Source organism: Cricetulus griseus, chromosome 4 (genome assembly GCF_003668045.3).
Source record: "Cricetulus griseus strain 17A/GY chromosome 4, alternate assembly CriGri-PICRH-1.0, whole genome shotgun sequence".
In the NCBI taxonomy this organism is placed as follows: Eukaryota; Metazoa; Chordata; class Mammalia; order Rodentia; family Cricetidae; genus Cricetulus; species Cricetulus griseus.
Window position 1 is genome coordinate 133,506,733 of NC_048597.1, and position 26,027 is coordinate 133,532,759.

At 46.3% G+C, this 26,027-nt stretch overlaps 2 protein-coding genes across 8 annotated transcripts; one reads left to right on the forward strand and one right to left on the reverse strand.

The window, feature by feature from the left end:
• Positions 1 to 11,033: 11,033 nt before the first annotated feature.
• On the reverse strand, positions 11,034 to 17,191 carry Fbxl12 (F-box and leucine rich repeat protein 12). Of its 7 annotated transcripts, none has more exons than XM_035443491.1 (4): positions 16,927 to 17,191; positions 14,916 to 15,752; positions 14,736 to 14,808; positions 11,034 to 12,486 (listed from the first exon to the last, which is right to left on the reverse strand). In XM_035443491.1, the coding sequence occupies exons 2-4, from the start codon at positions 14,999 to 15,001 to the stop codon at positions 11,665 to 11,667; spliced, it is 981 nt and encodes a 326-aa protein (XP_035299382.1). In that variant the 5' UTR covers positions 15,002 to 15,752; positions 16,927 to 17,191; the 3' UTR covers positions 11,034 to 11,664. The 7 variants fall into 7 exon arrangements, with proteins under 7 accessions (XP_035299382.1, XP_027267251.1, XP_035299383.1 ...); XM_027411450.2 differs by lacking the exon at positions 14,916 to 15,752 and adding an exon at positions 12,575 to 12,760 and having other exon boundaries at positions 16,927 to 17,190; XM_035443492.1 differs by adding an exon at positions 12,575 to 12,760 and having other exon boundaries at positions 14,736 to 15,752; positions 16,927 to 17,190.
• Positions 17,192 to 17,511: 320 nt separating this feature from the next.
• Positions 17,512 to 19,334, forward strand: Ubl5 (ubiquitin like 5). Its single transcript, XM_027411456.2, has 5 exons — positions 17,512 to 17,667; positions 17,923 to 17,989; positions 18,138 to 18,221; positions 18,368 to 18,405; positions 19,182 to 19,334. The coding sequence occupies exons 2-5, from the start codon at positions 17,934 to 17,936 to the stop codon at positions 19,223 to 19,225; spliced, it is 222 nt and encodes a 73-aa protein (XP_027267257.1). The 5' UTR covers positions 17,512 to 17,667; positions 17,923 to 17,933; the 3' UTR covers positions 19,226 to 19,334.
• The last annotated feature ends 6,693 nt before the right edge of the window (positions 19,335 to 26,027 follow it).

Consider the following 26,027-nt stretch of genomic DNA (forward strand, 5'->3'; position numbering starts at 1 on the left):
TGCAAGGACTGGGCTATTGTAGTTTCCCACTGACTTTAATAACAGGACATGACAGCACCAAGAGACACCCTAAAGCAGTGGTTCTCAACCTGTGGATTGTTACCCCTTTGGAGGTCAAATGACTTTTTACAGAGGTTGCCTATCAGTTATACCACATACCAGATATTTACATTATGATTCGTAACAATAGCAAAATGACAGTTAGGAGGTAGCAACAAAAATAATTTTATGGTTGGAGATCAGTACAGCAGATCAAGAGGTTGAGAACCACTTCCCTAAAGGATCACTTGCACTCAAGACATAACCTTTCTTACCTCCATTGTGGGGAAGCGACCCAATTTCCCTGTGGTAATTCAATCACCCCTCCTAACACTGTTACTCCTTTCTTAGCCTGTTGGCTTAAGTGCATCAGAAGACAACGTGGCCAGGGGGATGTCTGAGCTTCCAATTCAATGGACTGTTTATTATGGCTGCTGGCAGGAGTGCTACCCCTTTGGAACCAAAACTTCTAGGCCCCAGAACTTCAACTCGTTCCTGGAACAGGAAGCAAACATTTTCCTAGTGGGTCACTAGGGGTGATAGTGAACAGAACGTCTCACTATCCCTTTATTTCTGGACCCATGAATCCTGGCTATCGGAGACACCATTTCATGTATTGGGTGCTGATTCAACACATATACTACCTTCTGGAGAACCCTGCCCCAGCTCTCCAGGCTGCAGTCACCTAATTGCTGTAACTGTGTCACCCAGCTTTGGAATAGCCTTTTGAAGACACTTGGGGGGCGGGGACTAAAGAGAAACTTAGAGCCTGGTATGGTGGCACACGCCTTTAATCCCAGCCTTTGAGAGGCAGAAGCAGGTGGATCTCTGTGAGTTTGAGGCCAGCCTGACTACATACAGAATGAGTTCCAGGACAATCAGGGCTCTTACACAGAGAAACCCTGTCTTAAAATGCCAAAGGGATGTGGGGGGGGGGGCTATTTCTATGAAGCCAACTGCTCCAGGATAGTAAGAGACATGGTAAGAGCAGTGGATTTCATGATTGTGAGCTCACTGTCATGCTTCTCTGAAAAGAAGTAACACTGTGTGGAAGACCATGACAGTATTCTGTGAATATGGCATTCTGTAAGTTCACAGATGACAGTTGTGGCAGAAGCATTACATGCAGGAAAAGCAAATCCATACCAGAATAACTATCTACTTCAGTAAGGACAAAGCGTTGTCTCTTCCATGAAGGAAGTGGTACAATGTAGTCAACCTGCCACCAGGTGGCTGGCTGGTCACCCCAGGAAATGGTACCATATCTGGGGCTCAGTACTGGTCTCTGCTGTTGGAAGATCTAGCACTCAACAGCAACCTTGGTAAGTGAAGTCCATGTTGTTCAACCCATGCATAACCCCCATCTCTGCCACCATGGCCACTTTGTTCATGGGCACATTGGGCAATGACAGGAATGGCTGGGAGAAAAGGATATCTGTCCACAGAATGGGTCATCCTACCTACTTGATTGAATGCCTCCTCAGTTGAAGTCACCTTTGGTTGAGCATTTATGTGGGACACAAGTAACTTCATATCCTTCAACCATTGGGAGAGATCTACCCACATACTTCTCCAGATGTCTTTCTCACCAATTTTCCAATCCTGCTTTTTCCAAGTTCCTGACCATCCAGCCAATTCACTGGCTACAGCCCATGAATCAGTGAACAATCACACATCTGACATTTCTCCTTCCAAACAAAGTATGACCTTGTATACTACCCGAAGTTCTGTCCACTGTAACAGTTTCCCTTCACTTGTATCTTTCAAGGTTGTCACGGAAAGAGGTTGTGATGCAATAACTGTTCATTTCTGGGTGGTGCCCAAATGACACACAGAACCATCAGTAAACAAGACCCTGGTTCTCTTCCTCAGGCAACCAATCATAGGGAACACCCTACACCCCACAAGGCTACATACTCGGCAAGGCATACTACATACCCACAAGGGTGCATACTCGGCAGCAGATGGCACTGTAATGGGAGTAGGAACCACAGGCATTTGAGCAACTTCCTCATGTAACTTGCTTGTGCCCTCAGGACCTGCCTGGGTCTGATCACATAAGTACCACTTCCACTTGCTAATAGATTGTGGCTGTGCACGTCCTGCTGTCTGACTTGGTGGGTTAGATAACACCCAGTTCATAATGCACTGCTCAGGTTTCATAGAATCTTGGTGGCCCATTACCAAATGCTCAGTTTCCATTAAGGCCCACTAGCAGGCCAAGACCTGTCTGTGTTTTAAAGGGAGAATAGTTGTTTGTAGATTATGCTTCATGATCCCAAAGGTCTCTGCTATGACTCACCTAAGGGGCCTACCAAAGATACAGATACCTTCCCTATCTGCCACTGACACCTTAAGTACCATAGAGTCTCCTGGGATCGTTTGACCCAAGTGGTAGAGCAGCCTGCAGAGCAGCATGGACCTGCTGAAGAGTCTCCTGTTCCAGACCCCACATAAACCCAGCAGGTTTCTGGGTCACTTGGTATATGGGCCAGAGTAACACAGTCAAAGTGAAGAATGTGCTGTCTCCAGAATTCAAATATTATTTTTTAAATAAGGAAAAGTGATTTTAAAAAATTCAAATATTGTGTTTCTTTCTTGGTGGTGGGAGGGGCCAAGTGCAATAATTTATCTTTCACCTTAAAAGGAGTATCTATCTCTGCGTGCCTCACATCACTGGACTCCTAAAAATTTCACTGAGTTAGAAGGCCGTTTAGTTTTGGTTGGATTTATTTCCCATTCTCCTATATGAATGTGTTACCAATGAGTTCACAGTGGTTGCTACTTCCTGCTCGATTGGTCCAATGTCATCAATATAGTGCACAAATGGGATATTTTGTGGACAAGACAGATGAACAAGATCTCTTCTAATGATGACACAGGGCTGGAGAGTTAATATATCCTTGAGGTAAAACTGTAAAGGTATTTAATCCCAGCACTGGGGAGGCAGAGGCAGGTGGATCTCTGTGAGTTCAAGGCCAGCCTGGTCTACAGAGTGAGTGCCAGGACAGGCTCCAAAGCAATATAGAGAAACCCTGCCTAGAAAAAAAAAAAAAACTGTAAAGGTATACTGTGGTGGTTTGAAGAAAATTACGTTATTAGGAGGTATGGCCTTGTTGGAGGAAGTGTTTCAGGTAGGGGCAGGCTTTAAGGTCTCTTTTTTGTTTTCAAATTTCCCTCAGTGTGACAGTCAACTTCCTGTTGCCTGCAAGATGTAGCACTCTCAGTTCCAGCACCACATCTGCTCGCACACCACCATGCTCCCAGTCATGATAATGGACTGAACCCAATTAAATGTTTTCTTTACAAGAGTTGTCATGGTCATGGTGTCTCTTCACACAACCCTAACTAAGACACACTGCTGGCCTCGCCAACTGAAAGCAAATTGCTTCTGATGGATTTTATGAGCAGGTACCAGAAAAAGACATTTGCTAGATCAATGGCTGCATGTCATGTGCTAGGAAATGTATTAATCTGCTCAGGTAAGGACACCACATGAAGGCCAGCAGCTCAGAGTAACTACCTGATTGAGTTTTCAATGGTCAGCCGTCATTCTCCATGATCCACCTGTCTTCTGCACTGGCCAGGACCAGAGTTAAAGGGAGATGTGGTGGGAACCACCACCCCTGCATCTTCCAAGTCTTTGGTGGTGTCTCTAATTTCTGCAGTTCTTCCAGGGATGCAATACTGTTTTTGATATACTATTTTCCCTGGCAGAGGCAACTCTAAAGGCTTCCACTGGCCTTTCCAAACATAACAGCCCTCACTCCACAAGTCAGGGAACCAATGTGAGAATCCTGCCAACTTCTAAGTATATCTATCCCAACTATACATTCTGGGACTGGTAGAATAGCCACAGGATGAGTTTAGGGACCCATTGGTCCTACTGTGAGTGAGGCTTCAACCAAAACTCCACTAGTCACCTGACCTCCATAAGCTCTTACTTTAACTGGAGGGCCACAATATTTCTTAAGATCTCCTGGAATCCCCATTAATTCAGAGTCTGTAATCCAATAGACCCTGGAAAATCTGACTGTTTCCTTTCCCCTAGTGTAAAAGGCCATTGTTTTCTCTGGATAAGGACTAGAAAAAGGCTAACAGTAAAGCTTTTATGTGTTTTATTAAGGTCCTTCCTCAGAGGAACCTGGTCATCCTTTATTCAAGGGGTTCTGTGTTGGGACAGTCTTTTTCTACAGTTTGAAAATGTCTCTGTTTTACCTCACCTGCCTAAGGCACCTTTCTGATTGGTTTAATAAAGATCTAAATAGCCAATAGCTAGGCAGGAGAGGATAGGCAGGACTTACAGGCAGATTTGGGAACTCTGAAAAACAATCTGAGGCAGGAGATTTGCCAGCCAGACATGGAAGAGGTTGGACATCGGTACTGAGGACAGGTAATGAGCAACATGGCAGAACATAGATTAATACAGACAGGTTAAGTCTTAAAAACTAGTTGGGAGCAAGCCTAAGTTAAGGCCAGACTTCCATAATTAATAAAAGGTCTCTGTGTCATTATTCAGAAGCTGTGGTCCAACAGTAAGTCTGACTATATTTTTCCATGATCCAATGTAGCCTTTCTTTTTCATTTGTTTGAGAATTTTTCTGCTTATATAGATCAAAAAATTCAGTAGGCTTCTTGTCTATTTCATGCCTGGGAACACTGTGACTGATTAGCCAATACCAAAGGTCCAAAAGAGTCATGCCACCATAAATTCCCTTTGCTTGTGCATTTCGAGTTAGGCCATTATGGACATTACTTTGTGTTGATCATTATGATAACTATAATCACCTTGCCTGCTTCAGGGCCCAATTAAACCCACGGCATTTATTTCATCCAACTGAGCAGCAGCATCTCCAACCTTTAAGTCCGGCACAAGAGAAAAGGGTAACAAGAAAGCTCTTCATAGTGAAGAGGTCTGTACCAGGTTGGAGAAACCCACAGGAACAGTTGGCCTGAACAAGGGAGAGCACATCGACACCAGGTGCTGTCTGGGAGGCCAGTACAAGACTGATCCAGACCCCTGAACATGGATGTCAATAAGGAGGCCTCTGCACTCCAGGGAGCCTCTGGAAGTGGATTAGCATTTTCCCTGGTGTAAGAAGGGACTTTGAGAGCCCATCCCACGTGAAGGGTTACACTCTGGCCCTGGATACATGGGGAAGGGCCCAGGCTCAGCACAGGAAGATTTGGTGGACTCTGCAGAGCCCCCATTGAGGGCCCTACCCTGCCTGGGGAGTGGTGGGTGGATGGGGTGGGGGGTAGGTTGGGGGAGGAGGGATGGGGTGAGGGGAGGGAGAGGGAGAAGGGACTTAGATGTGAAACAAGCTTGTTCCCTAACTTGAACTAAGAAAGAAAGAAAGAAAGAAAGAAAGAAAGAAAGAAAGAAAGAAAGCTCTTCAAGCTGGGCATTGGTGGTGCACGCCTTTAATCTCAGCACTCGGGAGGCAGAGGCAGGCAGATTGTTATGAGTTCGAGGCCAGCCTGGTCTCCAGAGCGAGTGCCAGGATAGAAACCCTGTCTCGAAAAAAAAAAAAAAAAAGAAAGAAAGCTCTTCAAATATGCTGGTGTCCCTCTTACCATTTTATGTCCTATAGGATTAGTGAGGGGCACGTTTTCTGGGCCTTCCCATTGTGCAGGATTAGGTTTTACACAGTGAATCCACTCCAGCATTGCAATTGCCCTGAACCTTAAAGTCCCTTCATTAGCACTAGGCCAAGGGATATCAGGCATCTCTATCTCCTTTTGAGTAGGCCAGCTTTTGACAATGCTTCAGCCACCATTCATATAAACTTTCAAGGCCTTTTTAAACTGTGAACTTCCATATGAAACCTAAAATCTAGCTGGTAGTGGTGGCATATGCCTTTAATCCCAGCAAAGGCAAGCAGATCTCGAGTTCAAGGCCAGCCTGGTCTATACAGAGAGTTCCAAGAAAACCAGAACTACATAGTGAGACCCTGTCTTGAAAAAGAAAATCCAAAACAAACAAACAAACAAAAACAACAAAAAACAACCCATAACAAGCTGCATGTATGTATATTAAACCTACAATCTCCATTCAGAGAGCCCTTATCAATATTCTCAGCATGATCCAATTTTATGTCTCTTCCACCATTACCTCACACCCTTAAAATCCATTCCCACACATATTTCTCAGACTTCTGCTGAATGAATTAGCAAACTCACTAAGCTCTTTAGTAGTGTAGTACACCTCTCAGAGTATACTTTCTACTTCCCCTCCAGGAGCCTGCTTACCCTTAAGTCTGGTTATAGGTCTGGAGGCAATTATTGGTGGGCCTTGAGGGACATCAGTATTGTCTTGGCTGGCATTTCCTTCAGAAAAAGTCGCTGCAAGTTTAGCAGCCAATGAAGAACTGGTTTCCTCAGTCAAAGATGAAAAGGCAATGTTTCACGGGGTGGAGCTCAGGGTAGAGAGACTACTTCTTCCAGTGAAATAAACCCTTGAGAATCTGAGGGCTCAAAGTTCTCAGCTTCAGTAGGGTTCTCCACACATCTCCATCCCAAGTTACGGGATTCCATTTTTTACCAATCAATGTCCTTACATTAACTGCTGATACCCTCCTAGGCTGGGACTTTAGCTTTTGCTGTAATTCAGCCAACCTTATGAGGGCTTCACTTTTATTTCCACAACTTGAACCCTGTAGGTGCTAGAAAGAAGACTCTCTTCCAGGGCACACTTGGAAACCTTTAGACTATTTATGCAAATATGGAACACGTGAATTGTGTCACTAAATTCATTGTTATCCTTCGCCATATTCTGAGATGCTGGAAGTTGGTTAATTTATTATGGAGAGCATCCCTACCCTTTGTTACTTTATCCAGAGATGCTAAGGTCAATTAACCAGCATCATTTTCCTTATTTTTTCCTCAAACTGTCAAAAGTTTCCTATACAGAGTCACCAAATCCACTGCAGTGCACAATTGACAAATCAAGATAGACAAATGCATTTGTATCCTTAAGTTTGTAATATAGTTCATACCATGGGCTTTCAGTACTCTCCCAGTTCCCAGGAGAAGCTTCAGCAACTGGAGAGGCTTTGGTAACCATGGGTGTTGACAAATTGAAAAGCCTATTCTAGATATTTAAAAGATTCATCCTCATACTTCTGTTATACTTCTGTTGCTCTAGAAACAATTCTGGTACCAAAATTTGTATTAGTTAGAGTTATCTAGAGTAACAGAACTGATAGAATGAATATATATGGGATTTATTAGAATGATTTACAAAGGCTACCTATGAACGGAAAGTCCAAGAATCTAGTAGTTGCTCGGCCTCATAAGACTGGGTGTCTCAGCTGGTCTTCAGTCGATGCTGGAATCCTGAAAAAGTAGGCTGTAATGCCAGTGAAGGAATAGGTGCTCTAGAAAGCCCAGGGCAAGCAGGCAAAGAGCAAAAGCTTCCTTCTTCCATGTCCTTATTTAGTCTTCAGGAGGTATCTTCCCGCCTCCAGATCTGGATTAAAGGTGTGTCTTCCTAACTCAAAAAACCTAGATTAGAAATATGTCTTCCTACTTCAAATTAAACAAAAATCCCTCACAGATATGCCCTCTATTTTTGGATTTTAGTAATTCCAGGTGTAGTCTAGTTGATAACCAAGAATAGCCATCACAATGACTTCCTGGAATAAAGGTCTCTTAAAAGAACTCCATGGGACAAGCAATGGTGGCACATGCCTTTGATCCCAGCACTGGGGAGGCAGAGGCAGGCGGATCTCTGAGTTTGAGACCAGCCTGGTCTACAGAGCAAGTTCCAGGACTGCCAGGAGTACACAGAGAAACCCTGTCTCAAAAAAAAAAAAAAAATTCCTTGGACTGTTACTGTCAGTAGCTTACAGCTGAGTCTCCAGACACCACTTCACAGCTGCTGGCCTTTCCACTTCACCCTCAGCAAAATGCTGAGAGAGTTAAGAAATTCTGAATGTCTACAACAAGAAAGAAAGAAATACAGGTTTCAAGGCCCTGAGGCAAGAGATGACTTGGCCTCTGAAATCAGTGTCTGGGTTTGAGCAAGTCCAGCAGAATGGAAAGTAGTTAAGTGTAAAGTCGGAAAAATGACATGACTGCAAAGAGCTTCCTGGGAAACTAAAAATATTGAACTCAGGCCTAGATGGTGGGTGGCTGGCTCAGTGGGTAAAGGTGCCTGCCACCAAGATTGATGCCTGAGTTAGATCCCAGGAGGAAGGAGAGTGCAGATACATGTAAGCTGTCCTCTGACCTCCACAGTCCTTATGAAACATACATGTGAACCTGCATACATACACACACACACACATAATAAATACATACGTGTGTGTGTGTGTGTGTGTGTGTGTGTGTGTGTGTGTGTGTGTGTGTGTGTGTGTAAGAGAGTTTGGTTTTTGTTGTTGTTCTATGTAGCTCTGGACTAGCCTTAAAGTTGGAGATTCTGCCTCCTGACTGATGGGATTAAAGGTGTACACCACTACCCAGCTAAGGATAATTTTTAAAAATGAAAAAACGTTGAGTTCTACTCAAGGCCTTGGTGCACTAGGGAGCCACTGAAGGATCTAGAACTCCAGAAGCAACATTATCTTCTCATATTTTCTTTGCTGGCCTGGAGAGATGGCTCTCCCAGAGATGCTGCTCTTAGAATACCTGAGTGAGGTTCCCAGCACCCATATCGGTCATCTTACAGGCACCTTAACTCCAGTTCTAAGGGATACAATGCCATCTTCTAGCCACCCAGGACAACTTCAGACTGTGTGCACATATACATGGCAATTAAAAATAAAATATTGGCCAGACATGGTAGCACACACCTTTAAATCCCAGCACAGGAGAAGCAGAGGCAGAAAAACCACAAGTTCAAGGCCACCTTCATCTACATAGTGAGTTTCATGCCAGCATAGGAAGACCTTGTCCCAAAAAATTAAACTAAGAGAGCTCAGTGGGTAAAGATGCTTGCTCCACAAGCTTGACCACCTGGCTTTCTTTGAGCCTAGGAACCCACCGTGGAAGGATAGAACTGACTTCTGAAAGTTGGCTTCTGATTGTCTCACACATGACTGCACTCACATACCACCCCACCCCTCTCCAAGCAAACCCAGAAAAGTATTGGTCACAACTGTGGAAGCTTCGAGTCCAAGATGAAGCAGTAGGTGTGGTGTCTGCTGAAGCCTTCACGGGTCAAATGCCTTTCCTCTATGTCCTCAGAGGATCTAAGGAGCAATTTTTAATTATGCAGGGGAAGAATGTTGTACACATGGGCACATGCTAAGATATGCTGCTGTCACTTTCTGCCTTGTTCCCTTATGACTGACCAGGTTTCTCACTGAAACAGGAGCTAGGCTGGCATAGCCTCACCTGGCTTTCTCTGTGGGTGGTGGGGGATTTGAACTCAGAACCCCAGGCTTGTGCAAGTGCTCTTACACACCTTGACAGCTCCCTAGCCTCCCTCAGAAATATCTTTGATAGGGATACTAATCTTATTCATGAGGGACTTGCCCTTTTGCCTTAATTCCCTCCCAAACTCATATTTTCTAATGTAGTTACTTCTGGGTTTAGAGGTTCAACAGATAACCTAAAGTTCCAGTGGCAGAAATAAAAAAAATACCAAGCTCCATGTGAATAGGTCACCTGAGTGGCTCTGAATCCCCTTGAAGGCCCACATGAAGACTGTATTCTAAGGCAAGAAACACACCAGGTCCCCTCTGATGGGTGAGCTTGGAATAAGAAGTGAACGCCTCCAATTCAGCTCTCTACACCCCTGGACTCCACCCACAGCAGGTGGTAAAGACCACAGATGTGCATCACCCACCAAGCTCATATCAAAGTTATATGCTCAGTGTCATCAAGCAGTTGGCACCTGCATGATCAAGCTGTTCCAACTCCAAAAACAGGAAGAGGCACCAGTACACAGTTAGCCTGTGCCCCCACCCCATCCCCACCCCCATCTGACCTGACAGGATCCATTTTTCTCCCTTGTTGACAATGCTGTCTCTGGAAATGCCCAATTCATTTCCTATCTCAGGGTCTTTTTGTTGATGTTGGTGGTGTGTGTGTGTGTGTGTGTGTGTGTGTGTGTGTGTGAGCACGCGCAAATATGGGTATCTACTCATGCCATAGCATGTGTGTGTGGGTCAAAGGACAATCTGCAGGAGTCAGTTCTCTATCCACTATAGGTCATCAGCCTTGGCAGAGGGCACCTTCACCCACTGAGCCATCTCCCCAGTCCATTTTGGTTTTTTAGTACTGAGGACAGACTTATACACTCTAGGCAAGGGCTGTGCCCCTGACCCACTCCCTGGGACCCAATCTGTCTTGGCTTTTCCTGTCATCCCCTAACTGTCCTCACATCTTATCTCTTCACCTCTCAGACCTCAGAGATCCACCCTCCCTCCCTAGCTGGTGTCTGTATCCCATGACACACCCTGGCTCACCATCTGAGAGGTTCTCTACAGTAGCCCAGGCTGACCTGAATACTGGAAGGTCTGTGCCATGTCTGGCTCATAGATGTGTTTACTTCCTTAGACACCTGCCATCTATCTACACTCGCAGCTGAGGGTTTTCCCTTTGTTCACTGTGCAGCCCAGTACCTAGAAAGGTGCCCGGAAGGGGCTGGGAGTGTTGCTCAGTGGGTAGAGCACTTGCCTGGCAGGCTCAAAGCCCTGGGTTCCATCCTAGCACTTGGGAGGAGGCAGGAGAATTAGGGGTTGAAATTAGAAGCTCCTGCCTAAAAATAATAGCCTGGTAAGATGGCTCAACAGTATAGGCACTTGTCACCAAACCTAACCACTTAGGTTTGATCCCTATGACCCACAGGATAGAAGGAAAGAACTGACTCCTAACAAGTGTCCTCTGGCCTCTGGCCTCCACATATGTACTACAGTGCCCACACACATGAACACCAAATAAGTTAATTGTAATAAAAAAAAAAAGGATAGATAAAGAAAACTGCCTGTGAATAGTAAGTGCCAGGGAAGGAGCAATCCTTGTTAAATAAATGGAATACACTTTGAAAAACCATTAATCTTCTTTAATAGTAAAATACTATATGCTGTAGAAAACTTGAAAAAGGCAGGATACAAAATACAGAAAATACAATTGAGAACCTTTTAGAACACTAGGATAATTCAACAGCTTGTCTCCCTTGCCCCTGACTTTGTCTCCCAAGCATATAGGCAGAGAACCAGGCAGACAATCACAGAGCCCTGAACCCTGTAAATGACCCCTCTATAGAGCTCTTCTGGGGTCTATTAGAGATTAAGACTTTCCAGGGCTCCAGTATATAGCTCAGGGGCACAGCAGTGCTGGCCTAACATACCTAAGGCTGTGGGTTTGATGCCCAGGTACTGGAGGGGAGAGGGGGTGTGGGGGTGTGGGGTTGTGGGGGAGATTTGCAAATGAATCATGAGGTAGCTATGATGCCTATTTCTAAATGTGTGAACTGGGCCTCCCAGAGGCTGGGTGACAAGGCTGAGGTCATCCAAATGGCAGACAACCCCAGCTCTGCAGGCCCCAAGGTCCTGTCTTCTTTTTCTTGTGACCTCCAGTTTCCTCAAGCCTGGTTAATTTACATGCTTCAGTTTGCTGCTTACAAGGTCAACTTTAAAAGCTAGGATAGGTCCCAGGGATGGATGGGTGGTACCTTCACATCCACCAATCCATGGATTCTTTGGGACAGGCCCTGACAATCACCATGCAGTGGGGCAGGCCCTTGCATAGGACCTTCTCTGCCTCCTGGCCCTCCCAGCCCAGCCCTTGCACCTCAAGCACTCTGAGCTTAGGCATGGTAAGGCAGGAGGTCACAATCTGAGCGGGTGTGGGCATTTCTGGGGTGATGAGGGGACCCTGTAAGCACAAACTCTCCAGGGCAGGCATTCCCTCCAGGAAGACCAGGCCTTGGGCTGAGAGGCCCCCAACGGTCAGCCGAATCTTCCGCACATCTCGGAGGTGGCGGCTGATGGCTAGCAGGGTGCTGTCGGCTGACAGGGTACAGCCCAGCACCTCTAGCCTCTGCAGGTAGCTGAGCTCCTGCAGGCTGGCATCCAGCCCGGTCTCGGTGACTCGGTAGGTACCACCCAGCACCAGTGAGCGCAGGGCTCGGAATCGGGTAAGGCCCTGCAGGTGCTCGTCACGGAAGGCAGGCACTCGGTCCAGCACGATGCATTCCAGCAGCGGCAGCACTGTAGGGTCCTGCTCCTTCTGCAGCCAGATCATTGAGATCTCGCAGCTGTGCAGCTCCAGGGTCCTCAGTGTGCTGGGCAGGCTGGTGATGGGCACCATGCTCAGGTCAGCCACATGCAGGCACAGGCGCTTCAGGTTGGGGCACTTCTGGCCCAGGGCTCGCATCAAGGCAGGGGACAGCTGTGGGGCCTGAGAGCCAGAGAACAGGTAGCCACCCATGCGCAGTGAGTGGAGCCGGGATGCCATGTACCGGCGCAGAAGGTGCCACATGACTTTTGGACGCATCTGTAAGAGCCAGAGAGTGGGATGACTGGGTGAGAGGTACAAGGGCTCCCAAAGGATCCACCTCGCTGGTAACAGACATGCTTAGGACCTGGGTTCTGCTGTCCCCCTGGGATTCGGCTCTTCTGCCAGCTTCCTTCCCTAAAGCAAGGGAGTTTCTTTTGCTGGGTATCAAGACTCATGCTATTAAACCCAGCCAGCACACAGGGAAGGTTGAGGCAGGAGGATCCACAGTTCTGGCCAGCTGGTCTAGTCACTCCAAGTTCAGTGGAAGATCCTGTCTCAAACACAAACAAATAAACAAGGCAGAGTCCAGGGTTGTGACACACACCTTTAATCTCAGCACTAGGCACAGAGGCAGGGGGAATCTCTCTAAATTCCAGGCCAGTCTGGTCTACATACCAAATTCAGACTACTGAGTAAGATCCTGTCTCAAGAGAGAGAGGCCAAGGAAGATGCCCTACATTAACCTCTGTCCTCTACATGGTCTTCTACACATGGGCATTTGCACCTGCGCATACACAAAAAAATGTATTTTTTTTTTCAAAAAAGGGGTAAAACAGCTATGTAAAACAAGTGATTCATTGCTGGTGTTGGGATGGAACCTAGGACCTCACATATATTAAGGACATGCCATAAACTCCGCTAAACCCCAGCTCAGAGCATACACTTGGTTTTGGTGGTACTGGGAATAAACTCAGGACCTCACACAGGCCAAGAAAACACTCTAGGACTAAGTCACAGTTCCAGGTCTTTTCAGAATTAGTATTTCAAGACAGGTTCAGCTAAGTTGCCCAGGCTGGCCTTGAATTTATGATCTTCCTCCCTCAGCCTCTGTAGTAGCTGGGATTACAGACCTGTATCAGGCTCAGCTTTAAGGTATACATTTATTGACCACTTTTTCAGAAAGAAATTAAAATCTTTTCCTTTTTAAAAGTATTTTGTGTAGTTGCTGGAGAGATGGTTCATCTTTTTGAAAGGCATCTTGATTTACAAGTTTCTCTATTCTGTTACTATAAGATTTCCCTGAGTGGTAGCAACCAACACCTTTAATCCCAGTACTTGGGAGATCGTTTGAATTCCAAGGCCTGCATGGAGTGAGTTCCAGGACTCACAGAGAAACCCTGTCTAAAAAAAAAAAAAAAAAAAAAAAAAGATAAATAAAATAAAATTTCATGTAACTGTTAGGTTTGAACATGTATTTGAGTGGAAGCTTAACTGTACTCTCAAGCCATGGTCACTTACATTTGGCTCCAGAATAAACTCTTGTCCACTTCGAGACTAACAGTTATAGCTAAAATCTATTTTGGGACACATGAGACCCTTCTCAAAAACCAAAAGAGAACAACAAAACCAGAAAACTGCTAATAGTTATGTTTACATTTATCATATGCTGGAGACCAGATACTGGTTTAAACCAGCTCCCTATGCAACTGACTAAGTCCGACAATACACCAGGCAGGCATGTACATTTTCTTTTTTTTTTTTTCTTGGTGTTAGGAATGGAGACCAGAGCTTCATCAGGGTGAAGCAAGCACTCTTTTTAATCCCCATTTCTTGGATGAGAAACTGAGGTCTGGGGTTGCTGAGGAGGAGGAGGTAAAGGCTAGTGTCAGGATAGACATGCAGGAAATTCCAAGCATGAACTCACTTCAAAACCAAACCAAACCAGCTGGCCATGGTGGCCCACACTCAGCCCTTAGAGGCAGAGGCAGGAGGATAAAGCAAGCAAGCTCCAGGACAGCTAAGGGTACAAAGAAAGCATGTCACGAGTGGAAAAGAAAAAAAAAGAAAACCAAACACTTCCTGGGCCAGACATAGTGGCATACACCTGTAATCTTAGCACTCAGGGGGTTGAGGGAAGTTGTAGTGAGCTGGAAGTACAAGGCTCAGTCAGTAGAGTGCTTTCCTAGCATTCAGGAAGCCTAAATTTCATTCCCAGTATCATAGAAACCAGTCCTGGGTGCCTATGCTGGTAATCCCAGTATTTAGAAGGGCGAGGTGGATCAGAAGTTCGAGGTCATCCTCAGCTTCCTAGGAATCTGGAGGCCAATCTGGGCTAGAGACCCTGTCTCAAAACAGCCTTTCCCCAAAGAAAAAAAAAAACAAAAAACAAAAAATCAAGAAAAAAAACCATAAGCCTCAAGTAAATAAATAAATGAGCAAACACACACTAGAAAACAAAACAAAGCAAACCCCACTCTGTCCCAGGGTTCTCCGGGCACCGCCCGCGGGTCCCGCGTGCCGCATACCGTGTAGAGCGTCAGGTCAACATGTCGCCACAACCACCGGTCGTCCACTAGCCTCTTCCAGCGGTGACAGACCCTGGAGGAGTGGACCGGCCGTTAGAACGACCCCGGCCCACGGGGACCGGACTCGCATCTCCTGCCGAGCCCCTGCCCGGCTCTTTCCCCCGAGGAGCGGGGCCGCACCTGGAGATGCGGATCCGGTCCCGGACCGGGAGGTATGAGAAGATCTCCAAGAGCACCAAGTCCGGGAGGTCAAACAGCGTCGCCATGGTCCTGCTGTCCCACGCTTCCGTTTCCGGTGGCGGCGAGGCCCGCGCTCCCGAGGGCGCTTAGGTGGCTGGACTGGCCAAGCCGGCGCGACTTTCAGAGGCCTGCCTGGCAGCGCTGCTCTCCTTTCCCGGGCTGCGGCGGCTCGGCTTCTCCGCCGGTGGGAGGCCGGGACTGGAGTCCACTAGGCCTGCCTGCCTGCCTGACGAGGCCGGCGGGTAGAACAGAGTAGGCGAGCCCCGAAGGTGTGGCTTGAGTGAGGAGGGGGCCCAGGGCGCGGCCGGGGCCAGGGTGGGAGGCGAACAGCCAGCCCAGAAGGTGTGGCTCGGCGAGGGAGTCCCGGAGGCGTGGCCAGGAGGCGGAGCTAAGTGCAGCAGCCAATCGAAAGGGGAAGGGGCAACCAAGAAGGCGTGGCTCCGGCAGAACCGGGTTCAGGGCGTGGCCAGGACCAGGAGACGTGGCGAGCCGAGGCGTGTAAACTATCTTCGGGACAGACTGAAGCCGCTCGCCTAAAAGACGGGGCTCTGGCGGAGGGGAAACGAAGACGAGACAGAGAGACGGGGCCGCGGAGATGTTTGGGGCGTGGCATTTTGAAAAAACGCGCCGGAGTGCAGGGGTGTAGCCGAGGTCAGTCAGAGGAGCAGCCTGGAGGTGGTCAGCCACAATAGTAAAAGACCTGGCTTCAGTAGGAAGAGGCCAACGGGAGCGTCCACCGCCGAGCGACTAGTGGCGGGCCCACAGGCTGTACTTGAGCTAGAAGAGAGTTACGGATGTGGCCCGGTCAGAGAGCAGGCTGGAACCGGACCTTACGCCCAGGAGCCGTGACTTGGATAGGGAAAGCTAACAGAGCCGCCAGGCCAGAAACCGTACCTTGAAGGGGCTCAGAGGTGTGTCAACAACTGGGGGTCCTAGCTGGGGCCGACGACCAAACTTGTAAAGCCTAGCTTAGGCGGAACAAGGTCCGATATAGAGGGTTGAGTCAAGTTTGGAATGGGGGGCGTCGCAGGGAGGGGTTGGGGGACTTAGGACTGGACGAGGGGTTCAGAGCAGGAACGGAACCCTAAGAGCATCGCTGGAGGCAGAAGCAAGAGCTAAGCAAGGAGTTGGGTGTGCAGCTCAGTGGGAGAGCCTTTGCCTAACATGCTAGAAGGCCTAGGTTCCATTTCCAACATCAAAGAAAAGAAAGGAAAGAAAAAGAAGAGAATGAAAAGGAAAGTAAGAAACCCCATTTTTTGGTGGTGCACGCCTTTAATCCCAGCACTCGGGAGGCAGAGCAGGCGGATCTCTGTGAGTTCGAGGCAGAGCATGGTCTACAGAGCGAGTGCCAGGATAGGCTCCAAAGCTACGCAGAGAAACCCTACCTCGAAAAACAACAACAACAAAAAAAAAAAAAAAAAAAAAAAAAAAAAAAAGAAAAAAAAGAAACCCCATTTTTCTGGTACGTATGCTTGAGCCTGGGAAGTATTTTCTGAACGGGAACGACGCACCGGGAAGAGGATGGACCAGATCAGAACACTAAGGACGTGAATCAGGACTTCATTCCAGACCGAAAGGTGTAACTGGGGTGAGGCTGAGGGGCCAGGACTGCCAAGCCAGGGAGGCGTGGCCACAAGCCGCAATAAAAAGAAAAAGTAATGCTTTCTGCTGCCTACTCGTAAGGATAAATTTTGTATAAGTGGTATTAGCTAAGCACAAGGCCCTGGTAGATTTTTCTTTTTCTTTTTGAGACAGTCTCTCTACAAAGTTTTGCCTGGAACTCGCTATATAGACCAGGATAGCTTCTAATACACTGGCCTATATAATACCAGCAACTTCCGAGGGTGGACATTAGTACCACAAATTCGAGATCAGCTTGGTCTATATATTGACACCCCATGTCAAGAAAATTAAGCAACTTTTAAAAAATAAATATATGTGTATATCTTACCTTACTGAGTACTGTCTGCTAAGAAGTTATCGTTCAGGAGAGGTGGGAACTGATTGAATTTAGAGAGGGATTCCTTCCCCATCAGCTCTCGCGATTCTGTAATCTGTAACAAGGTGTTCCTCGAAGATTAAAAAAAGAAGAAAAAAAATCGATTTTTTTTTTTTTTGTCCAGGATGGTGTTTCCAACATCTTCGCAGGCAGGACCCCGACAGACACATAGGGTGGTGTGGAGCACGGCCTGCCGCCCGAGACACAGCTTAGCTTTCATCGGCGGCAGTCTGCACCCCTAGGGTCTCGGAAGCAGTCGCTGTAGTCAGAGGGTAACGGCAAGCACAGGGGCCGAGACGGAGCTTTGAATGAACACCGAGAGCGCGGCAGCCAGGGCACCCGCGCGACTCCAGGTCCGCTGGGCAGCCGGGATTCTGCGGTAGGAGGTTTGTTTGGCTTGGGGATGGCAGACGCTTTGGGTCTCTTCCACAACAAAGGGATCGCCAACACTGCTCCGACCGTCGGCTGTAAATCCACTAGGACCGCCGCTCAGTCTCACAGTCTTCCAACCCAGCCTCGGCTCGGCAAACTGCGCCACAGAACCGCGTCTGTGAAAGCCCGGAATCCGGAAGCACCTAACAGCGGATGTTTCCGTTATATCACTTCCGCTTCCTGCTACTAGCCCTAAATCGGGCCAGGGCTCGGCGTTCGAGCTGGGAGTTGTGTCGTCGATAAATTCGAGGGGAATTAGAGGTGAGGGAGCTAAACTGAGAGGCCCGGGATCACGGGGAGCGGCGGGAGGCGAAGCCGGAGGCCGGGGCTGGGCCTGCGGGAGTAAGGGGCGGAGACGCGACTGTCTGGGTCCCCGCCGCTGAGACCCCGGACGGGGCTGCCGGGGATGTGTGTTCGGGTGGTGTGGACAGAGAACTCCACTCGGGAAGGGACTTTGGGCGACCCCAGAGTTCTGACTCCGCTATCTCCCATCATCTCCCCCCCCCCCCGGTGTAGCCGCAGTCACGATGATTGAGGTTGTTTGCAACGACCGTCTCGGAAAGAAAGTCCGCGTCAAGTGCAAGTATCCACCAGGGGGTGACCGGCCGTGGTCTCTGGGGCAGCTGCTGGTGTTAGGCAAATTGTGGTTAAATGGCGTAGATGGGGAGGCCTAATACCGTCTTCCTCGTTCTACCTCCTCCCTCCATTTACCTTAACTCCTTCGTGCCCAGCACCGATGACACCATCGGGGACTTGAAGAAACTGATAGCAGCCCAAACTGGCACCCGCTGGAATAAGATCGTCCTTAAAAAATGGTAAGTGCTGGTGGGGATTAGGCTAGAAGGTTGCGGTTGGGGGAGCGCCTCAGGCAACCCCGATGAGGGCTCAGCTTGCTTTCAAGACAAAAGCCCACCTCAACCCCGCCAAATAAGCTTCTCTCTGAAAGATGTCTGTCCCGTAGGTACACGATTTTTAAGGACCACGTGTCTCTGGGAGATTGTATCCTTTTCCTGACTTTTGTGAAAGAATCCATATACTTGAGTTCTGGTTCTATATTGAAACCTGTAGGGTTGTTTAACTTAAAATGTGGCCTATAGATAGGGACTACTGAGAAAATGGAAAGTATGGCGTTATTTTGTTGATGAGGAGGGTGGTGGAATAGTTTAACTTGGTTCAGAAGGATTTTGACGTTCAGGTTCAAAATATTTATGACTGAACAGCACATGGATATTGGACAGGAAGTGGAGGTGGAGTATACCTCAGATGTGACTAGTGGACAACCAGTATGATTTTTTTTTTTATGGGGGCAGGGGAGGGGTTCTGGGTCTTTTGCTGCAATTACGTTTATGCACCACATGCATGCCTGCTGCTGACTTAGGCCAGAAGGAAGCTTCAGATTCCCTGGAACCGTCGTGTGAGTGCGGGGATTGAACCCAGTTCCTGTGCAAGAGCAGCCATGAGTGCCCTTCAACTGTTGCTCTATGTCTTCAGCCTGAGTATGAACATTTAAGAAAATGTGTTAATTATTGCTGTGTGTGAAGGCCTGGGGCACTTGAGAATCTGACTCTACACCAGGCTTTGATGACAAACAGTTTTGCCTTCTCAGTGATGGTCACTTACATTATTTATAGCTTGAATTCTTAGATCAAAGTGCACATTCTAAAATTGCTTCCTTATTCCAAGGTTGGTTGTCGAGCCACAAGGTTCCATCCAACTGTGAGTGGGTAAAGGGTAGAGTCAGCCCTCAGTGAAAATTCCTTAATACTTGTCTTCAGATGAAATCCATGATGGGATGAACCTGGAGCTTTATTACCAATAGACGGGAATCCTTCTCCTTGACTACCCTGCCTTCCTCTCCCACCCTCATTTGACACTGGTATAGATGCACATTTTTAACAGTTCACATGAATAAAGACTTTGATGCTGCTTTGTTGCTGTCATACTTACATGAAGGTTGTATCCGGAGGGGAGAGCTGGTGTCTGGTGGGTATAGTTCCGTACCCTGTTCCTTGAGGAAGACTAACTGGAGGCTGGGCCTGGTAGTGCACACCTGACATCTCAGCACTTGAGAGATGGAGGCAAAAGGATCAGGTGTGAAGTCATGAGGGAAGAGTAGCCTAGTAGAATGGGACCCGGAGCTCTGCTGTTGCCTCTGGGTCACTGATGGGCAGAGATCCTGTGAGTATTGCCGTCCTCATAAACCATTAACCTGCATAGGGAGGGTAGATATGCTAGCTGGAACAGGGTCTGGCTTCACAAGACTGTGAGTAGGACACCTGCCCCACAGCTGAATTGCTCTAGGGAAGTTTCTTTACCCTCCTAAGCCTCAACAATGGTTTCAGTATCTTGAACCATCTCTACAATGGTTTCAAGACTAGGGTAAAATACAGTCTCCATTGTGAGGTATTAAAAAGCAGGTCCTTCACTACGTGTGATGATTAACCTTCATTGTCAATAGCATTTTGAATCACCCAGGATGCATACATACCTTTGAGCATAATTCAGGGGCTCTTCCAGAGAAGTTTAACTAAAAGAAGATGAATCCTGAATCCATGGATAGTACCATTCTGGTCAGCACTGAACAAAAAGAATGAGTTGAGCCTGGTGGTAGTGGCACCTGCTTTTAATCCCAGCCCTGGGGAAACAGTGGCAGGCGCATCTCTGTGAGTTCATGGCCAGCCTGGTCTATAGAGTGAATTCCAGAACAGGCTTCAAAGCTACACAGAGAAAACTCTGTCTTGGGAAAAATGGGTTGAGCACCAGCATTAACCAGTCTGCTTCCTATGCATTTAGCTACTTGGGTTCTTGGCCAGCATTCCTTCTCTGCCACGAAGGACTCTCCCTTATTAAACTATAAGGCAAGGGCTGGAGAGATGGCTCAGAGGTTAAGAGCACTGACTGCTTTTCCAGAGGTCCGGAGTTCAATTCCCAGCAACCACATGGTGGCTCACAACCATGAGTAATGAGATCTGGTACCCTCTTTTGGTGTGCAAGCATGCATGTAAATAATTGCATACATAATAAATAAATAAAATTTTTAAAAAACTATAAGGCAAAACAAATGCTTTCCTTAATCTGCCGTAAGATTTTTATTTATTTTGTATGTGGATGGGGGTACTATGAGTTCAGGGAACAGTTTGTCAGTTCTCTTCTGTTATGTCGGTTCTGGGGATCAAACTCAGGTCATCAGGTTTGGGGCAAGTACCTTAACAGTAACTAATACAAGAAATGGTTAGATGATGAGAATTCTGTTTATGGATGGCTGGGTTATCAAAAGAGTGGGCCTGTTAGTTGGATTGTCTTCTTGTATGATATTTCTTTTTTCACCCTGACTCTAACTCTGCAGAATCCCCACTAGCAAAGAAACTCAACAGATTTGGTCTGTAAATAGTAGAAGGACAAACAGTAGAACTGAGCTAAATAAAAAATGGTTCAGAGTCCTGTAGAGCAGGTTAACCTCAAACTCACTATGTAGCACGAATGATCTTGAACTCCAGCCTCCACTTCCCAAGTGCTGAGATTAAAGGGCAAGCACCACCATGACCAATTTAGTATGGTCTCATTTTTTAAAAGATTTATATATTTTATATACAGTGTTCTGTTTGCATGCCAGAAGAGGCCCTCAGATCTCATCATAGATGGTTGTGAGCCACCATGTGGTTGCTGGGAGTTGAACTCAGGACTTGTGGAAGAGTAGTCAGTGCTCTTAACCTCTGAGCCATCTCTCTCTCTCCAGCCTCTCTCATTTTTTGCTTTAAAGAAATTGCCAGAAAATACTGCCTATACATGCATTATCTTCATCTACTCTTCACAGTGTGGTGAAAGTTTGGAAAAGAAAAGTGAGATTATCTGTTTCCTGTAATTTTGCTAAATACCAGAGGTTCATTAATTTGAGAAGAATGTTTTGGGGTTTTGTTTTGTTTTTGTTTTACGAGACAGGGTTTCTCTGTAGCTTTTGGAGCCTGTCTTGGTGCTCTATAGACAAGGCTGGCTTCTAACTCACAGAGATCCACCTGTCACTGCCTCTGGGATTAAAGGGTGCACCAGCACTGCCCAGTGTTTTTTTTTTTTTTTTTTTTTTTTTTTTTTTGTGCAGAAACAGGTAAAATGCATGTCCTTCAAGCATGAGGATCCAAGTATGACATCCAGAATCCATGTAAAAATGCTCTGCACACTTTTAATCTCATCATTGAACAAATAGGCGATCTCTGGGGCTTGTTAGCTAGGCAGTCTAGCTTATTTGATGCACTTTAGGCCAGTGACTGTCTAAAAGAAGGTAGATTGTGTTCCTAAAATGACACTTGAGGTTGTCCTTCACCCTCCACAGTTAGGCTCACACAGAAACACAGACACACATATATACTTGTTTTTTGTTTGTTTGTTTGTGTTTTTCTTTGTTTTTTGTTTTGTTTTTGGTTTTGGTTTTGGTTTGTTTTTTGGTTTTTTTTTTTTTTTTTTTTGATTTTTTGAGACAGGGTTTCTCTGTGTAGCTTTGGAGCCTATCCTGGCACTCGCTCTGGAGACCAGGCTGGCCTCGAACTCAACAGACACCCGCCTGCCTCTGCCTCCCGAGTGCTGGGATTAAAGGCGTGCGCCACCAACACCCAGCAACACATACATATTTGTAAAACAAATAAAGCTACTTGGGTGGCCAAGGTAGGACCAATTTTTAAGCATGAGATGGTATGTGAAAAAATGGAAGGCAGCTAGATGTGTAGCTAGTTGGTTAATTGTTTTTATTGGATATTTTGTTACAGGAGTAAGAAAAGTAACAAGGGGCTACATAGTGAGATCCTATTTTTTTGGTTGTGGGCCTAGCCTTTGGTTGCTGAGCTATCCCTCCAGTCCGAGATCCTATTTTTTTAAAGCCCACTGTATTAGGGTTTGTAGAGAAACAGCTGATACAATGAAGCTATGTATATAAACAGGATTTATTAGAGTGACTTACAGTTATGGTCTAACTATTCCAAGAGTGGTCGTGTCTCAGTGAAAAGTTCGAGAATCCAGTATTTCTTCATTCAGTCCATGAGACTGGGTCTCTCAGCTGGTCTTCAGTATAGACCAGATTCATGAAGAAGTAGGTTCTAATGCCAGTGAAGGAATGAACTTGGCCAGTAAGAGTGTGAGTGAGGGGCTGGAGAGATGGCTTAGAGGTTAAGAGCACTGGCTGCTTTTCCAGAGGTCCTGAGTTCAATTCCCAGCAACCACATGGTGGCTCACAATCATCCACTATGAGATCTGGTGCCCTCTTCTGGTGTTCAGATATGCATGGAAGCAGAATGTTTTATACATAATAAATAACTAAAATCTAAAGAAAAAAAAAGTGTGAGTAAGCAGGCAAAGAGTAAAATCTTCCATGTCCTTTATAGAGACTGTCAGCCAAAAGATGCAACTCAGATTAAAGGTGGATTTTCTCCCCTCAAAATATTGAGATTTAGAGCCGGGCTTTGGTGGCGCACGCCTTTAATCCCAGCACTCAGGAGGCAGAGGCAGGTGGATCTCTGTGAGTTTGAGGCCAGCCTGGTCTCCAGAGCAAGTGCCAGGATAGTCTCCAAAGCTAGACAGAGAAACCCTGTCTCGAAAAAACCAAAACAAACAAATACTGAGATTTTAGGATGGTCTTCCACCTCAGATGATTCAATTAAGAAAGAAAATCCCTCACAGGTGTACTAACTTGACAACCAAGAATAGCCATTACAACAACATACATAAATAAGTACTTAATTAATACATATATTCTATTTGGATTTAAATTTTATTACATTTTTACATATGTGTATGTATGTGGGGAATGGGCAGACATCCATATACCATGGTGTGAATGTGAAGTCAAGGGACAACTTGTAGGAGTCAGTTCTCTCTTCTACTTTGTGGGTCCTAGGGTTGGAACTCAAGTCATCAGGCTTGGCAGCAACACCCTTAACCAATGAGCTATCTCATCGACCCTGTATTTGGGATTTTTGTTGTTGTGTTTTTCGAGATAGGGTTTCTCTGTGGCTTTGGAGGCTGTCCTGGAACTCCCTCTGTAGGCCAGGCTGGTCCTGAACTCACAGAGATCCGCCTGCCTCTGCCTCCCAAGTGCTGGGATTAAAAGTGTGTGCCACCATCTCTCGGCTGGGAATTTTAAATAAGTATACATTAGCACTCTTGTTTTTGTTTTCTGTTTTTCTTTTCAGTGCTGAGATCAAACCCAGAGCCTTGCACAGTCTAAGCTGGTTGTACCACTGAGCTGGCATGGTTATATTTTATCTTGATGTGCATATTTGAGTTTACATGTGTACCTGTGCTATGGCCTGCTTATGGAGGTCAGAGGAAAATATTGACAGTTCTAACCTTCTTCCTTGTTTCAGACCTGGTGTCTTTGTTGCTCCCTGCTAGTACTTAAGGCTAGCTGGTTTGCAAGTTATATTAAGTTCTCTAAAGGAACAGAACTGATAGAAAAGACAAATATATGCATATATATGAGATTTACTAGAGTAGCTTATAGGCTTTGATTTGAGTAATCCAGCAATGGCCATCTCTTGAGGGAAAGGTCAATGATCTGGAGGTTGTTCAGTTCACTGGATGTCTCAGCAGTCCCAATTTGGTGCTAGAGTTCCAGGGAAGTCCTAGAGAGCTGCCAGTTTCAAGTCTTATGTTGGAAGTAGGAACTAACACCAGCAAAGGATTGCTTCAAGAACAGGACAGATGGACTTGCTCGTTAAAGTGAGGGCAAGTAATTAAAAAGCAACAGCTTCCTTTTTCCATATTCTTTTATACGGGCTGCCACCAGAAGATATGGCCTAGATTAAGTGTGTGTTTCTGCCCTCAAATGACCTGGATTTAGGGTGAGTCTCCTACCCAAAATAATCCAGCTGTTTTAGGATTTCTATTGCTGTGAAGAGATACCATGACAGCTCTTATAAAGGAAAACATTTACTTGGGGTGGTTCACTTACAGTTTCAGAGGTTTAGTCTGTTATCATTATGGCAGAAGCAAGGCAGCATGCATGCAGACATAGTGCCAGAGGAGCTGAAGTTTTGGGTTTTTTTTTTAAGATTTATTTATTTATTATGTGTACAGTGCTCTGCCTGCATGTATCCCTGCAGGCCAGAAGAGGGCACCAGATCTTATTACAAATGGTTGTGAGCCACCATGTGGTTTCTGGAAATTGAACTCGGGACCTCTGGAAGAACAGCCAGTGCTCTTAACCTCTGAGCCAACTCTCCAGCCCAGGAGCTGAAGTTCTTACATCTTGACCCGTAGGCAACAGGAAGTGGTCTGATATACTGGGTATGGCTTGAGCACATATGAGACCTCAAAGCCTGCATCCACAATGATACATTTCCTCCAAAAAGGCCACACCTACTCCAGCAAGACCACAACCTCTCAAAAGTGCCATGCCCTATGACCTTCTGGAGGTCAATTACATTTAAACTACCACATCCTTCACACACAAAAAATAAAAAATAAAAAATAAAACTCTCACAGGTGTGCCCACTTCTTTCTTTTTAGTTGATTCCAGATGTAGTTGAGTTGACAGCCAAGATTAGCCTCAAGGAGCCTTGAGGACTTCGGCTGTCACTGCCTCCTCCTGGATGTAGAAATATGGTTGCTAGTGCTTGCTTGTTACTGCATCCAGCTTTATGTGGATTCTGATTTAGACTCAGAACTTCACAATTGTGTATCAAGCACTTTACCCATGGAACCATCTCACTAACCTGCATAGTTATTGTTTTTAAAGAAAAGACCAGTGGGATAGCTGGGCTGGCAAAGGTATTTCTACTTGAGCCTGATGAGCTAAGTTCCAGCCTTGGAACCCATGGAAAGGTAGGGAGAGGAGAGAGAGAGAGAGAGAGAGAGAGAGAGAGAGAGAGAGAGAGAGAGAGAGAGAGAGAGAACACCAACTACATAGAGCTTGTATCCGGGTAAAGGTTTCTCCATCTTGTCTCAGCTGAAGTCATCTTTAGTTTCTACCCTCAGCCCTGAAAAGTCCCATGTGAAATCATCCATCCCTGTTCTAGAAATTTAGGGTTGTAATGCCCCAGCAAACTGCATGTTTTGGCTCTGGTTAAACTGCTTGCTTCTGCTGCATCTGCCAACCAGAATGTAGTTTTTCTGTGTTCTTTGCCTTTGAAAATTCCCTGTAATGTGCATTCAGGACTGCTCTGTGACAAGTGTTTCTCTCCAGGCAGTCTCCAGCCATCTTAATACAGATCTCAATTCGAAAATTCGAACTTGGGTCGTACTGAGTGATCTCTGGGTTTTTACCCCATAACAGAGCTACCCCCTGGCCTCCACACACGCACCAGGCCATACACTCAGGTTAGTAATAAACATTATTTGGTTTGAGGTGGGGTTTTTGTTTGTTTGTTTGTTTATGAGACAGGTTCTAGGAATGTAGCTCTGGCCAATGTGAAACTTGTATGTAGATCTGGCTGGCATTAAACCCAGATATCCACTTGCCCCTACCTCCTGAGTTCTGAGATTAAAGGCATGCACACCCTGAATAAAATAAACATTTTTATTGGAACTTTATGTGAGTGTATTGGGTAGAACTGGCTGGGAAGAATGCAGTGAGGCCTCTTATCTAATCTATATACTTCTGCACTGGTTTGAAATAAGAAAGTACCATTATTAAA